The sequence below is a fragment of the Podarcis erhardii genome (assembly GCF_964252035.2).
Source record: "Podarcis erhardii genome assembly, chromosome: 2".
In the NCBI taxonomy this organism is placed as follows: domain Eukaryota; kingdom Metazoa; phylum Chordata; class Lepidosauria; order Squamata; family Lacertidae; genus Podarcis; species Podarcis erhardii.
In genome coordinates this window covers 120,335,242-120,356,621 of record NC_138498.1, presented here as the reverse complement: position 1 = coordinate 120,356,621, position 21,380 = coordinate 120,335,242, and the positions used below count along the sequence as shown (strand labels likewise).

Here is a 21,380-nt window from a genome sequence, read left to right as displayed (position 1 = left end):
TTATTATTATTATTATCTCTTCCGAACTGTTAGTTGCAAAAGAAGAAGAAGAATAAGAAGAAGAAGAAGAAGAGTTTGGATTTGATATCCTGCCTTTCACTCCCTTTAAGGAGTCTCAAAGCGGCTAACGTTCTCCTTTCCCTTCCTCCCCCACAACAAACACTCTGTGAGGTGAGTGGGGCTGAGAGACTTCAGAGAAGTGTGACTGGCCCAAAGTCACCCAGCAGCTGCATGTGGAGGAGTGGAGACGTGAACCCGGTTCCCCAGATTACAAGACTACCACTCTTAACCACTACACCACTGGAAGATAGATATGGGGGGGAAATGGCAGAGCATCCCAGACTTTTTTAGGCCAAACCCTTTTTCATAAAATAGGGGTAACCACTCCCATTCCTATCAGCCCCAGCCACAATCGCAATGCTCAGGAATGATGGGACTGGAATCCAAGAACCTTAAGAGGGCACTATTTTGGCTGTCCTGGTCCTGTAAAGGTCCTCAAACCTCACCCCCCCAAAAAAAAATCGCAATAGCATCCAATAGTGAGGAAGATCCTCGTTTCATAACCTGGTCTTCCCATCTGGGAGTCTTTTTTGGTACTCTTCCTTCCACACCACCTATAGGAAAAATATAAACAAAGCCATCCCAAGGCCCAAAATAAAAAGCTGTACAGACGCCTGACCATGTATGATGGAACCAAAATGGAGGTTACATACAGCATATGAGCATGTGAGGAAAAGGTTTAGTGAGAAATCCAAACAAGGGTCTTTAAAGCCAGATGTGGGGAAATATATACATATATAACTTTTTTATTGGGGAAAGTGGGGGAAATGGATGTAGGCTCTGAAAGAGGGCATACTTGACTCCTAATCAGATGTTTCTTGAGAGGCAAAAGAATCTCTTATTTGTGGGCACTTGAAACCAGGAAATCCCAGCCTTTTTCAGCCATGGATTGCTGTTTGGCCCAATCAAGAAATAGGAAATAGCTGAGATGCTAGTTCCACTTTCGTATCAGCTCTGAAACTTCCATTCTGAAAAAGCCTGGCCAGTTTAAACCAGTCAGGCCATTGCTAAGAATGGCAAAAGTGGAGGGTGTGTATTCAGAGAGCGTCCTTTCAACATTTACCGCACAGGCAGGGATGCTGAGCTACGCCAGAATACCGAGATTCACTATATAAAGAAATTCTGAACTATGAAACAGAGATTATGATCCAAGAGAGAGACTCACCCAGAGAGGACAGAATCCAAAGGCTCTCCTCCATGACTTGGTTATGCAGAGCTCTCTGCTCAGGATCCAGCAGATCCCATTCCTCTTCTGTGAACCACACAGCCACATCCTCAAAGGATACCGGACACTGAAAGAAACAGAAAACGTTTTTTCTCCTTGCACGTTGCACAAAGATTATCGACTACCCACAACCAAAATACTAGTTGTGGTGAAGTGGCTGGTCATTATTCTCAATATTTAAATGGGGGTTTTTTGGGGGGTGGGGCAGACAGAAGCCTTCATTAGGGGCAGCTGTGACAGAACCTAAGAGAGAGATCTGTTTAGGATCGAGAGGGGAGCAGGTGGCAAAGGTACCAGCCTTTTCCCCCCAGTGATTTATCCTCCTACCTGATCTGTTTTCACAGCTGCTCCTTCTTCAACACCACAAAGAAGAGATGTCTGAGCAGGTATGTGTGGCTTCATTCTGTCACCTGTGAGAGACAAATGTGCCACGAACCCATTAAAACACGCAAGATTGAGCGACTGCATGTCTCATTTACGAAAGGTCCTATATGATGACTGCATTCCAGCAGATTATACTCTTTATATTTCGATCGTGTGGAAACCCGTCTCTGGATCCTCACCAGAAATCAGGGGTGTGAAGTGTTGCAAATAAACCAAGTTTGCCTTCCCCCAAAAGATAAAAAGGTTTCCTTCCAAATATGCAGAGAGAAAACAAACTGAAATAGAAGCCTTCAATCCGTACCTGGTGACTTCTGACCTTTGACGGACGGAGCCCTCTCTGCTTTAGGGAAATCAGTCCTCATTTCTGTCGCTGGATCCTTTACCCGAAACTGCAATAGGGATAAGAAGACATCACATGGGGAGAAGGATTAAAAAAAGGGATGACAAAGGCAGAAACCTAAAGGATATTCCTGTTCGGCTGATTTCCAGTGAAAGTAGGAAAATGAACAGAGATTTTTTCATATCAACCCTTCCATTCCGAAAACCTTGGGAGTTTCAAACTCAAGGGTTCCCTGCAGATTCCAAACACTACCAGCCCCAGCAAATACAGACAATGTTCAGGGTCCTGAAAGACCTACATTGGCTCCCAGTACGTTTCCGAGCACGATTCAAAGTGTTGGTGCTGACCTTTAAAGCCCTAAACGGCCTCGGCCCAGTATACCTGAAGGAGCATCTCCACCCCCATCATTCAGCCCGGACACTGAGGTCCAGCGCCGAGGGCCTTCTGGCAGTTCCCTCCCTGAGAGAAGTGAGGTAACAGGGAACGAGGCAGAGGGCCTTCTCGGTGGTGGCGCCCACCCTGTAGAACGTCCTCCCATCAGATGTCAAGGAGATAAACAACTATGTGTCTTTTAGAAGACATCTGAAGGCAGCCCTGTTTATGGAAGTTTTTAATGTTTGATGTTTTATCATGTTTTTAATATTCTATTGGGAGCCGCCCAGAGTGGCTGGGGAGACCCAGCCAGATGGGTGGGGTGTAAATAAAATATTATTATTGGGGATGATGGTAATTTTTAATTCAACATATTTTGCCGGACACATCCATAATCAAGATTAAACATTCTCACCTGCTGCTCTGCCTGCTTCTTCTCCTCTGCCTGGCTCAGGAGGAAACCTTCGGCCAGGGCCACCGCCTGGGAACTGGTCTCCGCTCCGCATTCCCTGACCCAGTTCTCCATCTCCGGGGGGAGGACAGCCAGGAGCTGCTCCAAGATCACCAGGTCCAGCATCTGAGCCTTGCTGTGTCTTTCTGGCTTCAGCCACTGACGGCAAAGGTGGTGGAGACGGCTGCAAACCTCTCGGGGTCCCTTGGCCTCCTGGTAGCGGAATCGCCTGAAATGCTGGTGCTGTATGTCTGAGCTGAGGGCATCCTCCTCGCTCAGGATCTCCTGCATGGCTCTTTCCCAGAATCTCCCACTGCTCCAAATCTTGATAGAATTGTGGTCTCTTCCCTCAGCCTTTTTTGGTCTATTTCTCAGGGCAAAGGCTGTTCTCATTGATCTCTTCACAACCAAATCCTGCAAAGCCAAGACATTTTTTCCGTGTTAGAATTATCATGTTGTAAGTAAAAAGATTCCCTGTACAGTGGTGCCTCGCAAGACAAAATTAATCCGTTCTGTGAGGCTCTTCCTATAGCGGTTTTTTCGTCTTGTGTAGCAAGCCCATTGACAGCTTAGTGGATTAGCGCTATTAGCGGTTTAGCGGCTTTTAGCGGATCAGCTGATAAGCGGCTTATCATCGGATCAGCTGATAAGCGGCTTAGCGGCTTAGGAAAAGGGGGGGGAGGGGGAAAAACCCGCAGGAACTCGCAAGACATTTCGTCTTGTGAAGCAAGCCCATAGGGAAGTTCGTTTTGTGAAGCGCCTCCAAAACGGAAAACCCTTTCGTCTAGCGGTTTTCCGTCTTGTGAGGCGTTCGTCTTGCGGGGCACCACTGTATTAGTTAAAGGACAGTGTTCTCGAAGCTACCAGCATGAGTTTGGCCAAACTGCGGGAGGCAGTGGAAGACAGAAGTGCCTGGCGTGCTCTGGTCCAAGGGGTCACGAAGAGGCGGACACAACTAAACGACTAAACAACAACAATTCGTTAAAGGAGCATGGCTCTCAATCAGGGCTGGGCGATATATCGATATAGCGTCCAAACCCAGTTTTCAAGTCCGTATTGTGATTCATAATTTTTGACCTGGCAATATATTGTGAATCATGATGTGTGTGTCTGTGTGCTTTGCAAAAATCACGATGCAGGAAAAACCGTGAAGCCGGCCAATGACTCTACATTCTTATTTAAGACATCCTGATTTTAGCTGGTGATATATCACGATGTTAAAAACCAGATGTCTCCCAATCCTATTCACAACCAGGTCAGCCCTTACAGCCCTTCACTTCATCAAATCTGGCCCTCTTTGAAAAAAGTTTGGACACCACTGATATAGAATAAGTAAATAACACTGGAGTTGGTTCCCAACAGGGGGGCAATTTGATTTTTAACGGGGGCAATTCAAGAATCAGTTATTAACAGCTAATGGTCTTTTAGGCTTCCTCCACATGAATAGGAATTCACTTTTTGAATAATAAGAATTATATGTCATTGGGAGGGGATAAGGATTTTAGAGATGCTTAGGTGGGGCATGGCCAAAAAAAGGTTGGCAACCACTGGTTTAAACCAGAGTTGCCACTCAACAAAAGCAATGTCAATTGAATTCACTGCATCGCTTGCACACAGTTGATTAATCCACTTATTCCACACATGCTTAAAACCTAAATTGCTGCTGAAGATATACCCCCTCCCCATTTTAGTCATGGGGGGAAGGGGCTTATGGTTTATTTTGCTATTATGTTATGCATCTGTGTGTTTTTCTATTGTAAACCACCCTGTGGTCCTCAGAATAAAGCCGGCATGGAATTGTAACAAAGAAAGATAACAGGAATATTTTTAATTATGCAATACAACACCAGCAATAACAGATAAACCCCTTAGGAACAAATGCAGAGGCCAAACAGCTCGCCCAAAGGTCTGGATCAGTATCTTGTCTACCCTTCCCTGTGAGATAGGGTACGCTGAATCCAGCCATCCATCCAGCTCCTTTCCAAATCTTAATTTACCATATTGGCCCGAATATAGAATCATAGAATCATAGAATCCTAGAGTTGGAAGAGACCACAAGGGCCATCGAGTCCAACCCCCTGCCAAGCAGGAAACACCATCAGAGCACTCCTGACATATGGTTGTCAAGCCTCTGCTTAAAGACCTCCAAAGAAGGAGACTCCACCACACTCCTGGGCAGCAAATTCCACTGTCAAACAGCTCTCACTGTCAGGAAGTTCTTCCTAATGTTTAGGTGGAATCTTCTTTCTTGTAGTTTGGATCCATTGCTCCGTGTCCGCTTCTCTGGAGCAGCAGAAAACAACCTTTCTCCCTCCTCTATGTGACATCCTTTTATATATTTGAACATGGCTATCATATCACCCCTTAACCTCCTCTTCTCCAGGCTAAACATGCCCAGCTCCCTTAGCCGCTCCTCATAAGGCAACGTTTCCAGGCCTTTGACCATTTGGGTTGCCCTCTTCTGGACACGTTCCAGTTTGTCAGTGTCCTTCTTGAACTGTGGTGCCCAGAACTGGACACAGTACTCCAGGTGAGGTCTGACCAGAGCAGAATACAGTGGCACTATTACTTCCCTTGATCTAGATGCTATACTCCTATTGATGCAGCCCAGAATTGCATTGGCTTTTTTAGCTGCCGCGTCACACTGTTGGCTCATGTCAAGTTTGGGGTCAACCAAGACTCCTAGATCCTTTTCACATGTACTGCTCTCAAGCAGTAGGCTACTTGGGGGGGGGGGGAGCCACTTAGCCAGCAGCGTAAGGTCCAGAATATAAGCCGCAATTTAACTTTTCACGATCAGAATTGGGGTGGGGGGGAGTGTGGCTTATATTTGGGCCAATATGGTACATCTCAGTAACAGCAACTCTTCCCACCTATGGTTTTGAAGCTGAAAAACTCATAGATCTCCTACAATTCAGCACCTATGGGTGGGTGGGGGGGAGGGAAAGAGGGTTTCCTGGCCTCTCCTGCAATCCTGCTCTGTCACAGGGTGCTTCTCCCAGCTGGGTTTTTCGGATCCCTATTTTCTTCCCCTCCTCCTTTAATTCATAAATAAACCGCCTTGCGATCCTGGGCTGAAGGCCGGGCGCGTTTGCGCTTCACAAAATGGAGCAAGAGCAAGTAAGTAAACACTTGCTGATTTTCAGCCGGGTTTTCCTTTGCTGGGTTTGATGGCTTGCCAGTTTTCAAGTTAAGTGCTTTCTGTTAGAAGCGTAGAATCGTGGCATTGGAAGGGACCCTGGGGGTCATCTAGTCCAACCCCAGGGATCTGTATGAAAGTCCCGCGCACGCATCTCAGGAGCTGATGTCTGAATTGCCATCATATGTGTGTTATTAAATAAAGGTAAAGGGACCCCTGACCATTAGGTCCAGTCGTGACCGACTCTGGGGTTGCGGCGCTCATCTCGCTTTATTGGCCGAGGGAGCCAGCGTGCAGCTTCCAGGTCCTGGGGCCAGCATGACTAAGCCACTTCTGGCGAACCAGAGCAGCGCACGGAAAAGCAGTTTACCTTCCCGCCGGAGCGGTACCTATTTATCTACTTGCACTTTGACGTGCTTTTGAACCACTAGGTTGGCAGGAGCAGGGACTGAGAAACGGGAGCTCACCCCGTCGCGGGGATTCAAACCGCCAACTTTCTGATCGGCAAGTCCTAGACTCTGTGGTTTAACCCACAGCGCCACCCGCACCCCGATTTACGTATAAGCTAAACAAGCGATAGCCAGTGTGGTGTAGTGGTTCAGAGCCGGAGCGTTTCCTATTTATCTACTTGCACTTTGACGTGCTTTCGAACTGCTAGGTTGGCAGGAGCAGGGACCGAGCAACGGGAGCTCACCCCGTCACGGGGATTTGAACCGCCGACCTTCTGATCGGCAAGTCCAAGGCTCTGTGGTTTAACCCACAGCACCACCCGCGTCCCAGTTAAATGTGTACTTCCATCTATATCCACTCAGTTTTGCCTTTATCCTAAGTATGGAAGTCGTTAAGCTAGATAAGGGTCTGCTTCTTCCTTAGGCTCTTATGAGTTTCCCAATTCATTGCAGAACGTGATGAATCGGAAATGAAGAACAAGGAAGAACCACAACGGAAAAGAGACCCAGGGCCGAGACAGCTGTAGGAAGCGAGAAGAGCAAAGGGGGGAAATCGAAGCAGAAAAGAAAAGGAAGACGCTTCTAAAGGACAGTGGCTTTTATGCAACCTCAGTCCAGGAGAAAACAGATGATGGAAAGCAATGTGCCAGTTACAGATAGGTAGCCGTGTTGGTCTGCCATAGTCAAAACAAAAAATTCCTTCCAGTAGCACCTTAAAGACCAACTAAGTCAGTTCTAGGTATGAGCTTTCGTGTGCATGCACACTTCTTCAGATACACTCAAATACAGTGTGCATGCACACTTCAAGCTCATACCTAGAACTAACTTAGTTGGTCTTTAAGGTGCTACTGGAAGAAAGCAATGAGATAACCCCTGACCTTCTGATCGGCATGCCGGTTGAACCCATAGCGCCACCCTTGTCCTGTGTGTGTTATTGGAGGGGCATTAATTCTGATCGCAGCGCAGTGCACAATTCATAGAACCAAAGAGCAGGAAAGGGGCCCCTTGGTGTCATCTAGACCAGTGTTCCCCAACCTTGGGCCTCCAGCTGTTTTTGGACTACAACTCCCATCATCCCTTGCTAGCAAGACCAGTGGTCAAGGATGATGGGAATTGTAGTCCAAAAACAGCTGGAGGCCCAAGGTTGGGGAACACTGGTCTAGACCAACCCCCGGAAATGCACTGGCCGTCTGAAGAGATGCAGACCCAGCGCACCCCCAGCGGCTTCCTGGCCTTGCTGGAGGGAGCTCCACTCCCTGCTTTGGGGGGGCATGGGATAACCCCCCCCTCCCTGGGGCACCCTGTGCAATGGGTAGGGGGGGGGCTCACCAGATTTCAGATGCAGCATTTGGAAATGACCTTCCCAAATGGAAAATCCAGGCAGGAAAAGGGGCTTCAGAGAGGAGGTGCTTTGGCTGCAGAGGACGCCTCCTCCCCCCCCCCCACTCCCAATTCACTTCTTCTCTAGCAATCGAGCTCGCTTCGTTTTAACCCTTTGAAGACCCGCCTCTCAAAGCAGCCGCCAAGGAGGAAAGGCAGATGGGTGTTTTGCAGGCGCACTTCAGGTTCCCAAACGAACATAGCCCATGGAAACAGCCCCGCCACAAGGCTGTCGGTTTGTTACGCGGTCACAAAGCATGGATCCTCAGGATTTTCGCATTGGGTCACCCCAAATTCACCATCAGGTCACATAGCATATATCAGGTCACATAGCATGGCTACAGCCCGCACCAAAAACAAAACAAAAAACCCCCACACACATCCACTGGTTCGTGGGGGCGCAATGGCACAAAAACGTGGCTGCAAAGCACGGATCCACATGGATCCTCAGGATTTTCGCATTGGGTCACCCCAAATTCACCATCAGGTCACATAGCATATCCATGGCTACAGCCCGCACCAAAAAACCCCAACCACACACAGCCACTGTTTCGTGGGGGCGCAATGGCACAAAAAACGTGGCTACAAAGCATGGATCCACATGGATCCTCAGGATTTTCGCATTGGGTCACCCCAAATTCACCATCAGGTCACATAGCATATCCATGGCTACAGCCCGCACCAAAAACAAAAAAAAACCCACACACATCCACTGTTTCGTGGGGCGCAATGGCACAAAAACGTGGCTGCAAAGCACGGATCCACATGGATCCTCAGGATTTTCGCATTGGGTCACCCCAAATTCACCATCAGGTCACATAGCATATCCATGGCTACAGCCCGCACCAAAAAACCCCAACCACACACATCCACTGTTTCGTGGGGGCGCAATGGCACAAAAAACGTGGCTACAAAGCACGGATCCACATGGATCCTCAGGATTTTTGCATTGGGCTACCACAAACTCACCGTCAAATCACATGTCTGTGGCCACAGTATGAACCACAAAAATCATACACCCACTGTTTCGTTCAGAATATTTTTTTTCTTAAATGTGGTATATATTGAAACCAGATTTCTGTCTCCCAACCCTGAACATCAGCAGGGACTGGCCCAAGGTCACCCAGGGAGCTTCATTCATGGCTGAGTTAGGGGGCATCTGAACCCAGCTCTCCCAGGTCCTAGTCCAGCACTTGATAACCACCACCTAGAATTGTAGTGTCGTGGAATTGTGGCCTCGGAAGGGACCCCGAGGATCATCCAGCCCAACCCCCTTGCAATGCAGGAATAGGCAGCTGCCCCAGACGGGGATCAAACCTGCAACCTTGCCATTATCGGCACCACGCTCTAAGCAACTGAACTATCCAGGGAGCAAGGACTGGGGTCTGTGCCCAAAGCATAAAGAGGTTTTTAAAAACGCCACCAACTGGGTCAAGTCAGGGAGGCGTGGAAAAGGCTGGCGGTGAGCCACATTTTATGTCATAGAGCAACTCCCATCATCAGCTAACAGGACCAGTGGTCAGGGATGATGGGAATTGTAGTCCCCAAACAGCTGGAGGGCTGAGTTTGGGGGTGCCTGTCATGGAGCCATAGAACTGTCAAATTGGAAGGGACCCAGGGGTCATCTAGTCCAACCCCATTGCGATGCAGGGATTTCTTTTGCCCGATGTGGAGCTTGAACCCACGGCCTTGAGATTAAAGAGTCTTGTTCTCTCCCAACGCAAAGAAGCTGTTGGGAGCCAGGGCGGCTGTCTACCTGGCTTCACAGAACCCGTGTGGTGCAGTGCAGTGGTTAGAGCGTCGGACTCCAACCCTCCTGGGGTTCCCAGCATCACTAGTAGCAGCCACAGATGGCCTGGTCGTCCATGAGTTCCTCCAGTCCTCTTTTAAAGCCAGCAGTGGTGTGCAGTGGTTAGTGTGTCAGGTTGGAGGATGGATGGCAGCTAACGGATTGAGGTTGAATCCTGACAAGACAGAAGTACTGTTTTTGGGGGACAGGAGGCGGGCTGGTGTGGAGGACTCCCTGGTCCTGACTGAAGGGTAACTTTGCCTCTGAAGGACTAGGTGCGCAGCCTGGGGGTCATTTTGGACTCACAGCTGTCCACAGAAGCGCAGGTCAGTTCTGTGTCCAGGGCGGCTGTTTACCAGCTCCCAGTGGCATAGTGTGGGTTGTCAGCACCCGGGGCAAGGCAAGTAATTTGCGCCCCCTAACCCGCGGATTTTAGCACTCGAGTGCGAGCGCGCCCCCCCCCCAGATGTTGCGCCCGGTGCGGCCGGCCCCCCCTGCACCCCCCACACTACGCCACTGCCAGCTCCATCTGGTACGCAGGCTGAGACCCTACCTGCCCGCGGACTGTCTCGCCAGAGTGGTGCATGCTCTAGTTATCTCTCGCTTGGACTACTGCAATGCGCTCTATGTGGGGCTACCTTTGAAGGTGACCCAGAAACTGCAATCAATCCAGAATGCGGCAGCTAGACTAGTGACTGGGGGTGGCCGCCAAGACTGGTCCTGAAAGATCTTCATTGGCTCCAGTATGTTTCCAGTAAGTGTTGGTGCTGACCTTTAAAGCGCTAAACGGCCTCGGTCCTGTATACCTGAAGGAGCATCTCCACCCCCATCATTCAGCTCTGACATTGAGAACTATTTTGAACGGGAAGAACTTAGGGGAGGTGTTAAAACAAGTAAAGTAGGGATTGCTGCACCTCCAGATTGGCTGTTTCCTTCCGTCGCCCCCCCCTTTTTTGCACCACACACACACACAACCAGCCATAAAAGTCCTGAATGAGTCCTTGAAATTGTAGCTGGTCATGGGGGGAGAACCTCAGTCCTGGGGAGGCCAAACGCCTTCACCAGTTGTGCTCCATGCCTCTTTTGTGGTGTTCTTCGACTGCATACACACCATGCATTTAAAATGCACAACTCTCCCCCCCCTCAAAGAATCCTGGGAACTGTAGTTTGTTCAGGGTGCTGGGAATGCTAGCTCCATGATAGGTAAACTGCAGTTCCCAGAATTCCTTAGGGGAGGCAATGTGCTTCAGACGTAAGGCGTGTATCGCTCTGGAAGTGGGATTAATCCTGTCTGTGTGTGTCTGACTGAAATTCAGCCTATTATACAAATGTCACCTCCATCAATCGGCCACTTTTGCCTTTGGCCCCCTCCCACCATCGGCATGCGGCCCCCAGAAAGTTTCTCACAAAAGGCTGTGTTGTTGGCCAAGGCACAGTCTGCCCCGCTCCTTTGGTAATCCTCACAGAACTCTAGCCCAATGGCTGCCATTAATTTGATTTTGAATCAATTTTAAAATGAATTGATTTTAGAATGCTGTGTTACTTTTATTGTTGTTAGCAGCCCTGAGCCCGGCTTCAGCTGGGGAGGGCGGGATATAAATAAAATTTTATTATTATTATTACTGTGAGGAGATATGACCATATGTGGCCTCGTATCTCCATAGGGTGGTGGAGAAACTAAAGGGAGCAAGCAGATGGAATAATTACATTTCACTCCCTCTTCGTAGTGAACAAAAATAACTACTAGCCAGCAACAGGTCTACCGTTTGGGGCAGACCTGGCAAAATGAGCTGGGAGACCCCTCAACATACCTGACTTCTGAGAAACTTACATTCTGGGACCTGACACCCAGACGTCTTTAAACTCAGTGCTGGATCCTTAAAGTCATTTCCTTTTCTCCTCACATCCTGCCCTTAACTTTTTAACATTTGGCGTTTTATTATGTTTTTATATGTGATAATGATTTTATTAGTTTTCCAATTACAATAATCCAATAATAGCCTCATAATAACAATGTCAAATTATAATACACTCTCTCCCACTTTATGAATTCTTTGATGGCGACTGGAGTTTGTGCCTTCTTCTGTAGCATTTCCTGCGCACGTCATTGAGCAAACACCGGCCAGGAAATCACAGAGTTCAAAGCTAGAGTTATCTCTTTATTAGCAAAACATGACCTTCACAGACTGGGCTGAGTGTCAGCCTTAATGAGCACAGCAGTTCATTCCCTGTAAGTGTTACCCCATGACGCGGGTGGCGCTGTGGTCTAAACCACTGAGCCTCTTGAGCTTGCCAATCAGAAGGTCGGCAGTTCGAACCCCCGCGGCGGGGTGAGCTCCTGTTGTTCTTTCCCAGCTCCTACCAACCTAGCAGTTCTAAAGCACGCCAGTACAAGTAGATAAATAGGTACTACTGTGGTGGGAAGGCAAACGGCGTTTCCATGCCCTCTGGTTTCCATCATGGTGTCCCATTGTGCCAGAAGTGGTTTAGTCATGCTGGCCACATGACCCAGAAAGCTGTCTGCGGACAAACGCCGGCTCCCTCGGCCTGAAAGTGAGATGAGCGCTGCAACCCCATAGACTTAATCGTCCAGGAGTGTTTTACCTTTTTTAACCCATGAAACCAGTTGCCGAGACTAAAGGTCCCTGCCTTCTCACAGCTATCTACGTGGGCAGCCATCTCCAGATCTTTCCCCAAGCAATCAGAGACTGTGCCTGTATGTCCTACTTTCCTCCTCCCTTTTCATGCCTCTTTTGGTTCTGGGAGAGGAGCTTGTCGCAGCAGGAGGGGAAGACAGCTGTGAGTCTTCACATTTCTATCTCTTTACCTCCCTCCTCCTATTCACCTGCTTTGGCTTTCCCCCCTGATTCTGGTCTTCTTTCTGCCACAGACTCTCCCAGCTCACTAAGCCTGTTACCTCTTCAGCTTCCGACTTCTCCTTCTCCCAGACTTCTCCCTCTGACCACTCATTGTTGTCCCACCACCAATCCCTGGGCTCTGAGCCAGCTTCCCTTGATGGTTCCCCAGCCAGTTCCTCCACCGTTCCTCTGCTTCCAACCAGTCCCTGACAGCGCACACAGCAAACCTCTCTATACTTTTCCCCTTTTATGAATTCTCTGATGGGAAATGAAAATTTTGCAGATGAAGTCCTTTCCATAATCCAAGCATTTATGTATACGGTCTCTCTCCATTGTGAATTCTTTGATGATCAGTGAGACGTCTCTTCTGTGGCAATGTAAAGGCCACACCTTCTTAAGTATTTACATAAATCATCCTTTGTGTGAATCCTTTTGAGAAGTGAGTTGTATCTTCTTCCTGAACCCCATTCTATATTCAAACATTTATGTTTGTGAATCCATTACGTACTTCTCCTGAAGCTCTTTCCAAACATTTTTTTAATAGTTTCTTACCTATGTGAATTCTTTGGTGATTAAGGATACTTTTCTTGCAGCTGAAGTTCCTTCCACATTCTAAGCATTTATATGGCTTCTCCCCTGTGTGAATTCTTTTATGTTTCGTAAGGTGAGATTTGTCTCTGAACCCCTTTCCACACACCAAGCATTCGTACGGTTTCTCCCCGGTGTGAATTGTTTGATGGAAGAGAAGGCTAGAACCGTCTTTGAAGCCCTTTCCACACTCAGAACATTTATATGGTTTCTCCCCTGTGTGAATTCTTTCATGAGAACTAAGGTGGGCCTTCCCACCAAAGCTCTTTCCGCATTGGAAGCATTTGTACGGCTTCTCCCCAGTGTGAATTCGTAGATGGGAGGTGAGACTTTGCTTCAAGATGAAGCTCTTCCCACATTCCATGCACTTATAGGGTAAGTCCTGTGTGTGAATTCTTCCATGGGAAGTGAGTCTGTGTTTGGAAATAAAGCTGCTTCCACATTCCAAGCATTTATATGGTTTCTCCCCAGTGTGGATTCTCTGATGATTAGTAAGATATATCTTCCGAGTGAAGCTCTTTCCACACTCCGAACATTTATGTGGCTTTTCCCCTGTGTGAATTCTCTGATGGGAAGAAAGGCTAGAACTGTGACGGAAGCTCTTTCCACATTCCAAGCACGTATACGGTTTCTCCCCTGTGTGAATTCTCTGATGAAAAGTCAGACTTGTCTTATGGGTGAAGCTTTTCCCACAATTCAAGCATTTATATGGTTTCTCCCCTGTGTGAGTTCTCTGATGAAAAACGAGGCTTGCCTTATGCATGAAGCTCTTTTCACATTCTAAGCATTTATATGGTTTCTCTCCTGTGTGAATTCTTTGATGATAAGTGACGCTCTTTTTGCAGCTGAAGCCCTTTCCACACTCCAGGCATTTATATGGTTTCTCCCCAATGTGAATTCTCTGATGGGAAGTGAGCTTGGAGCTCTGAGCGAAGCCTTTTCCACATTCCAGGCACTTATAAGACTTCTCCCCTGTGTGAACCATTTGGTGTTTAGTAAGATATATCTTCCGAGTGAAGCTTTTCCCACATTCCATACAGTGATACAGTTTCTCCCCTGTGTGAATTCTTTGATGATAACTGAGTCCATGTTTGCAACTAATGCTCTTTCCACATTCCAAGCATTTATACGGTTTCGCTCCACTATGAATTCCACGATGAAAAATGAGTGTGGAGTTTCTCGTGAAGCTCTTTCCACACTCAAAGCATTTATATGCTTTCTCCCCTTTGCAGTTTTCGCAATGTGCTTTACATTTTCCTTTAGAACCAAAACTTTTCCAATAATCCCGACACTTATTTTTGTTTCTTATATCTGTTTTTCCTTTGACTGCAATTTCATTGTAGTTACTACCCTGAGAGGCTGGGGGCGTATTCCTTCCCATCTTCTCTGCTTCACTTTGCCTTCTCTGCTTTTCCTTCTTTGTGCATTTTTCCAGTGACTCTTTTCCAACACGTTTTCCTTTATTATTGGTTTTCGATTTGTCACCTGCAATGAAGAGAGAAATAGCTAAAAGCCTGTGGAGAGAAGCCTCAAATCACTGAATACAATCACTGAACACTGAACAAATCCATCTGGTACGCAGGCTGAGACCCTACCTGCCCGCGGACTGTCTCGCCAGAGTGGTGCATGCTCTAGTTATCTCCCGCTTGGACTACTGCAATGCGCTCTATGTGGGGCTACCTTTGAAGGTGACACGGAAACTGCAACTAATCCAGAATGCGGCAGCTAGACTAGTGACTGGGTGTGGCCGCCAAGACTTCTGAAAGATCTTCATTGGCCGCCAAGGTCCTGAAAGATCTTCATTGACTCCAGTATGTTTCCAGTAAGTGTTGGTACTGACCTTTAAAGCGATAAACGGCCTCGGCCCAGTATACCTGAAGGGGTGTCTCCACCCCCATCGTTCTGCACGGACACTGAGGTCCAGCGCCGAGGGCTTTCTGGCGGTTCCCTCACTGCAAGAAGCCAAATTACAGGGAACCAGGCAGAGGGCCTTCTCAGTAGTGGCTCCCGACCTGTGGAACGCCCTCCCACCAGATGTCAAAGAGAACAACAATTACCAAACTTTTAGAAGACATCTGAAAGCAGCCCTCTTTAGGGAAGCTTTTAATGTTTAACAGACTACTGTATTTTAATATTGTATTGGAAGCTGCCCAGAATGGCTGGGAAAACCTAGCCAGATGGGCGGGGTATAAATAATAAATTATTATTTTTATTATTATTATAACAACTTCAATGCTTGTGATAATGGGAAAGCTGGAAGGACTTGGGTGGGAGGCAGATTTTAACTGCTTCTGTTGACTGGTGTTAACTGACAACTGGAGTGCTATGGATTTGGGCCATAGAGATGTATGTTCAGCAACTAGTGAGAGGGTGAATCTCATTGGATGGTCTTCAGCCAATCACACTCTCTTGGTCTAATCAACTTCCCCTATCTTATAGGTTTGCAAGGCCTATACAAGCAATAATTCCCCCTTTAGATTTTTGTTAAATGCAGTGTTAGGATATAAAAGTTTTTAATCAAGAAAAACAAATAAATACTCCTAGATTGGAAGATGGAGACTTCAAGTGCTGGAATAGAGGAAATGTGCAGAAAAGATTAGATTTATTGAGAAAGATCAGGAGTGGGGGGCCCCTTTTTAGTTACTGGCCAAATTTTTTTCTCCATAAGAGGGACATTATTATTATTTCAGTCAAACCAAATCTGCTCCATCTCTTATGCCAGTCAGCTCTCTGCCCCAACAGAAAATGGCTGGGATGCTAGTTCTGCTTCCCTAAAAACTGTGAAACTTACATTTCGAAAGGTCTGCTCAGTTCAAAGCAGTCAGGTCATTGTTCAGAAGGGCACAACGAAAGGATGCAAATTCAGAGAGAATGCATTAGATAACTGTCAGTTCAAAGTAAACTGCAGAGGGCTTCAAGGCCTGGAGAAGGAGGAGAGCATCTCTGCCACCAGAACGAACCAGAGATCAATCTGGGAAAGGAAGTGTTCGTGGGGACGATCACATCAGTGATCATTCCAGGCTGCAACCTTTTGTCAGGGACCATGCTGAGGAGGGCTGCACAGAGGAGGAATGGTGGGAGCCTCTCCCTCCCCTGACCCTGAATCTTCCCAAGAACAGGAGGACAGTGTAGATTTGGAACAGCGGTTTGCAGAGGGGCATAGTTCAGAAGGCCGAAGCTGGGAAATACTGGATGGGGAACAGCTAGGAGAAGAAACACTGGGGGAGAGAGAGGGTTAGCAGATTCACAGTCGTCGGACAGCATTCCTCCACCCCCCTCCCCAAGGTTGAGAAGAGCTCAGAAAGTCTCAGAACAGAAAGGGCAGAGAGAACAAGCTCAGATTACAAGAAGTAGGAGCAACATAGATTAATAGGGACGGAGGGGGTGTAAGCCTTAATTGGGAGCACCACCATTTCTAGGAGATGTGTTCTTTGTTCTCTCGCTGGGATTATGAAAGAATCTAACTGGTAAGACGTTCCTTTCATTTGATCTTCTTATTTACTGCCATGGAGGAGAAAGCCGATTCCCCAAAGCCTGACTCCTTTGCTTCTTCAAAAACCCGGTGAATCTGTACAAAAGGAAGTGGATGAGCCCGTGCCCCGTGTGTGGGAAGGTCTTCACCACCCAGTCAACCGACGCTCCAACACTATTGAGATACATCAGAATATTGGGGTTCGCCGCGCACAAAAAAGTACTGAATTTCAAAATGGGAATTATGATCCAACAGGGAGCCTTACCCAGAAAGGCCACGATGCCTCTATTTTCCTCCATGACTTCCTTGTGCAGAGCTCTCTGGTCAGGATCCAACACAGCCCACTCTTCTTCTGTGAAATGTACAGCCACATCCTCAAAGGACACTGGACCCTAAAAGAAAAAAGGAAACACCTCCTTGCATATAATATACAGATGAGCGAGGTATAAGTAATAAATTATTATTATTATTATTGTTATTATTATTATTATTATTATTATTTGTGATTACTGACCGGCACATTCCTGTGACACTGCCCCTCCCCAGCAACACCTCTCCCCTGTTAGAATTCCTGCTCCATGATTGCAGTCATGGGATTGTTGTCTATCACATGACGGTGTATGTTTTGACTCCACAGAGTGGGAAGTGACAGAGACAGGATGTTTGTGTTACTGTGTTCCGTGAAGTGGGACTATTCTCCTTTGTTCTTTTTCTCGTTGCCGTCTGATGCTAGAGAGAGAGGGAGCCATGTTGCAGGGCTCCATGTGTGTTTATATGTAAATAAAGTAGATTAGCCAAAATGCTGAGTTGTTGAGGTCTGTCACACGCATGATGCGCAAACTCTGCGGATCCCTAAGTGTGCCGATGTCTGTTGGCATCGGTCGCTATGATGTTCGGGCTGAAGAAAGCTTTTGAAGCTCCCAAACGAACAACCAGCAGGGAGAGAACATGCCAGTCGGGCATGTGTCTCTACCAGGGTCCTACTCGAGTGTAGGACGAGCTCCTGACATCCCCAACCTAATTCATACCGGCCTTGAGTGTTTTTGCCCTGCTGGAATATGACCTTGAACTTGGAGGGGTGTGTAGAAGCTACACACCCCTCTGCTCTCACCGACCCCTGGAAGGTTGCTCAGGTAAGAATGTGGCCCTCGGCCTGAACCAGTTTCCCCACCCATGTCCCACCTGATCCGATTCCACAGCGGCTCCTTCTCCTCCGCCACAAAGAGGAAATGAATGAGGATGTCTTGGCCGCTTCATTCCCTCACCTGAAGGAGACAAACAAACGTGCCTTAGAGCCTTTAGGACATCCTCACCTCTGAAATGCATGCCTAACTTAGAAAAAATCCTAGAATGTATAACTTGCTGTTGAAATGGAATACTCAGGATGAAACTGTGAAATCTGCTATGATTAAATGGGCTCAAGATGTTGGACACAACATTATGTTTGCTGACTGGGAACAGTTATGGACCACAGGTAGGAAGTTCACGGCATGTAATGCCTTAAGAGAAAATATTATGAAAATGATATACAGGTGGTACATGACACCAGTCAAGCTTGCAAAAATATACCGTTTGCCTGATAATAAATGTTGGAAATGTAAAGAGACTGAAGGTACATTCTTTCACCTTTGGTGGACGTGCCCAAAGATTAAGGCTTTCTGGGAGATGATCTATAATGAAATAAAAAAGGTATTTAAATATACCTTCCTGAAGAAACCAGAGGCTTTTCTCCTGGGCATGGTCGGCCAATTGGTGTCAAAGAAGGATAGAACTTTTTTTATGTATGCAACAACAGCAGCAAGAATACTTATAGCGAAGTATTGGAAGACACAATATCTACCCACCCGGGAAGAATGGCAGATGAAGGTGATGGATTATATGGAACTGGTGGAAATGACTGGCAGAATCTGAGACCAGGGAGAAGAGTCGGTAGAAGAAGATTAAAAGAAATTTAAAGACTATCTACAGAAACACTGTAAAATTAAGGAATGTTAAAAGGATGTTGGAATGAAGTAATGTGGTTTTTGCAGTAATGCTATATAGGGTTAAGGAATAATGGATTGTCAATAGGTCAGAATGTAAAGTTATAATATATTAAGATAAATTAGTAAGATAAAAACAAGAATGGAAAGGATTTGCTGAAATAACCAATTGAACTAGAATACAAAAAAGGGAGGCGTGAGGAGGTCAAGGAAACAAGTAAATGAAAGACAAGACATGGAAAGATGGATTTCTTTTTAATTGTTTTTACTTTTTCTGTATTTTGTATTTTCTGTTTTTCTTTTTCTTTCTTTTTGTAATTTTTTGAAACTTTAATAAATATTATTTAAAAAAAAAACTTAGAAAAAATCCTAGCTTCATATGTGGTGGTCTTGTAGTAAGGTTAAAGCTTACTGGGAAATGATATATAATGAATTGAAGAGGTTGTTTAGAATAACCTTTGTAAAAAAAACCGAAAAGCTTTTATTTTGGGAGTTATAGGGACAGAACTACAGTGGTGCCTCACAAGACGCAATTAATCCGTTCCGTGAGTCTCTACGTATAGCGGTTTTTTCGTCTTGCAAAGCAAGCCCATTGACAGCTTAGCGGATTAGCGCTATTAGCGGCTATTAGCGGCTTTTAGCGGCTTATCACCTTAGCGGATCAGCTGATAAGCGGCTTAGCTGCTTAGAAAAAGGGCGGGGGGAGGGTAAAAAACCCGCAGGAACTCGCAAGACATTTTCGTCTTGCGAAGCAAGCCCATAGGGAAATTCGTTTTCCGAAGCGCCTCCAAAACGGAAAACCCTTTCGTCTAGCGGGTTTTCCGTCTTGCGAGGCGTTTGTCTTGCGGGGCACCACTGTACCTAAACTGTACAGAAATTTATTCATGTATGCGACTAGAGCAGCAAGAATGTTGCTTGCCCAAAATTAGAAATAACTTCTAAAATACAGCAAAACAAAACACGCCCCATCCCCACCTCTCCTAGGTTTTTGGAGACCTGGCTGGTATTTTCTTAACTGCTGGAGGAAATGTTGGTACTTGGATGGTAATGAATGGTAATGAATGCTGGTGAACAAGGTACAGATCAGGTCCGAGAGGAAAACAAGAAAGGAATTTTTGCCTAGAAAGTTCATAGAAGAGGCAACTTTAAAGGCCTCCAGCCAGAACTTTAAACTCCACCAGATTCGCAATTTGGGCAGGTTGAAATGTTATTAATCCTGCTATCCAAAAAAGTGTGTCCCCTGGAAAGCTAAGATCTGCAAATGGTTTTTCTTAGAGCAGCAGTAAGGGTGATAAAATACCTCCAGGAAGAATGTGCTTTTTTTTTAATAACTGGCACCAATATGAATAAGACATTTGTGTGATTGAATGAAAGCCCCATCACTTAAAGTAGAAAGGAATCCCCTCTTGAAACATCGGATTCACTCTAGTGGGACAGAAATTAGGCCAAGCCTCAGTATTAAGACCAGGGCTTTTTTCCAGGTGGAACTCAACAGAACTCAGTTCCGGCACCTCTCAGTGAGGCTACAGGGAACCAGGCAGAGGGCCTTCTTGGTAGTGGCACCCTCCCATCAGATGTCAAGGAAATAAACAACTATCTGACTTTTAGAAGACATCTGAAGGCAGATCTGTTTAGGGAAGTTTTTAATGTTTGATCTTTTATTGTGTTTAATATTCTGTTGGGAGCTGCCCAGAATAGCTAGTGAATAAATTATTATTATTATTATTATTATTATTATTATTATTATTATAGGTGTTCACGGTGAGTTCTGATGCCTATTCTTCTAGAAAAGTTAAGACCATCAGAATGTCAGTGGAATTTCCTCAGTACATTTGAGAAGAAGTTGGTTCCAGTTCATTACCTCCAAATAGCAACTACTTCCATGGAGGTTCAATTCACAACATGGAGAGAGACCAAACTGAGATACATCGCACTGATCCTTACCCAATGGCTTCCGTCTGGGGTCTGATGGAGTCATCTCTGCCGCAGGGGAATCACCTCCCATTTCAACAAACAGACCCTTTACCTGGAACAACAGCAATAAGGATGGAAGACATTAAATGGGGAGAAATGACACAGCTGAAAACCTTGATGATTTCTAAATAAATTTGGACAGGGAGTACAGAATTTTGCACCCACAGTCTGACCTGCTTGGGACCATGTAACAACGCTTGGCCTTTTTAAAAAGTTAATAATGTTTTATTTCTGCTTTACATTTTAAAATATTCATTTAAACAACCTTAAAATATCAATGACTTCCCTTCTTCTTTCCATGGTTCATTTTGCATAACATAAATCCCTGCATATTTTACATAAACTAAACCATTCAGTATTCCATTATTACTTCCATCAAAGCTTATTTACACTGTTGAATTTATCTTAATGCTGCCAGCGTTTTCAAGTGTCCACTATTTCCCCCCATATATTCAATAAACATTTCCCAATCTTCACTAAACGTATGTTCTTCTCGTTCTCTTATTCTGTATGTTAAGTCTGCAAGCTGCGCATATTCCATCAGCTTAAGTTGCCATTCTTCTTTGGTTGGGACCTCGCTCGTTTTCCTTTTTTTTTTATTGATTCTAAATGCCGTATTAACCTGTCAATCATATAGTATGACATTTGCTAAAATTGTGATGTTCAGCTATCAGCTTACTTTTTTCATGGCTGTAGTGTTATGCAAGTGTTCTACTGATGATCTGCTAATTATTTTACACAATGTTGTTTCATTATGTTTTGCTATGTTACTGTTATTTAGTGTTTGCAAGCCACTTTGAGACGCATTTGAATGTAAAGTGACATGGAAATATAATAAATCAAATCAAATTCTTTGAGAATTCCTGGAGAACAGGCGAAGTCCCGGCAGACTGGAGGAGGGCAAATGTTGTCCCTAT

At 46.0% G+C, this 21,380-nt stretch overlaps 2 protein-coding genes across 5 annotated transcripts in view; one reads left to right on the top strand and one right to left on the bottom strand.

Moving 5' to 3' along the window:
- LOC309336656 (uncharacterized protein) overlaps positions 1-21,380 on the bottom strand; it is a 66,129-nt gene that overhangs the window by 4,081 nt on the left and 40,668 nt on the right. For 2 of the 4 annotated variants that reach the window (XM_081852762.1, XM_081852764.1), the window contains exons 3-5: positions 1,971-2,058; positions 1,613-1,695; positions 1,226-1,352 (exon numbers count right to left, since the gene is read on the bottom strand). In XM_081852762.1, coding sequence (XP_081708888.1) covers positions 1,226-1,352; positions 1,613-1,695; positions 1,971-2,058 — 298 coding nt within the window. Of the gene's footprint in view, positions 1-1,225; positions 1,353-1,612; positions 1,696-1,970; positions 2,059-2,796; positions 3,247-7,749; positions 7,872-21,380 lie in introns of those variants that run through there. The other 2 variants (XM_081852761.1, XM_081852763.1) reach the window with 2 other exon arrangements.
- Positions 1-21,380, top strand: part of LOC309336664 (uncharacterized protein) — an 84,633-nt gene that overhangs the window by 54,231 nt on the left and 9,022 nt on the right. The gene's annotated exons all lie outside the window — the stretch shown is intronic.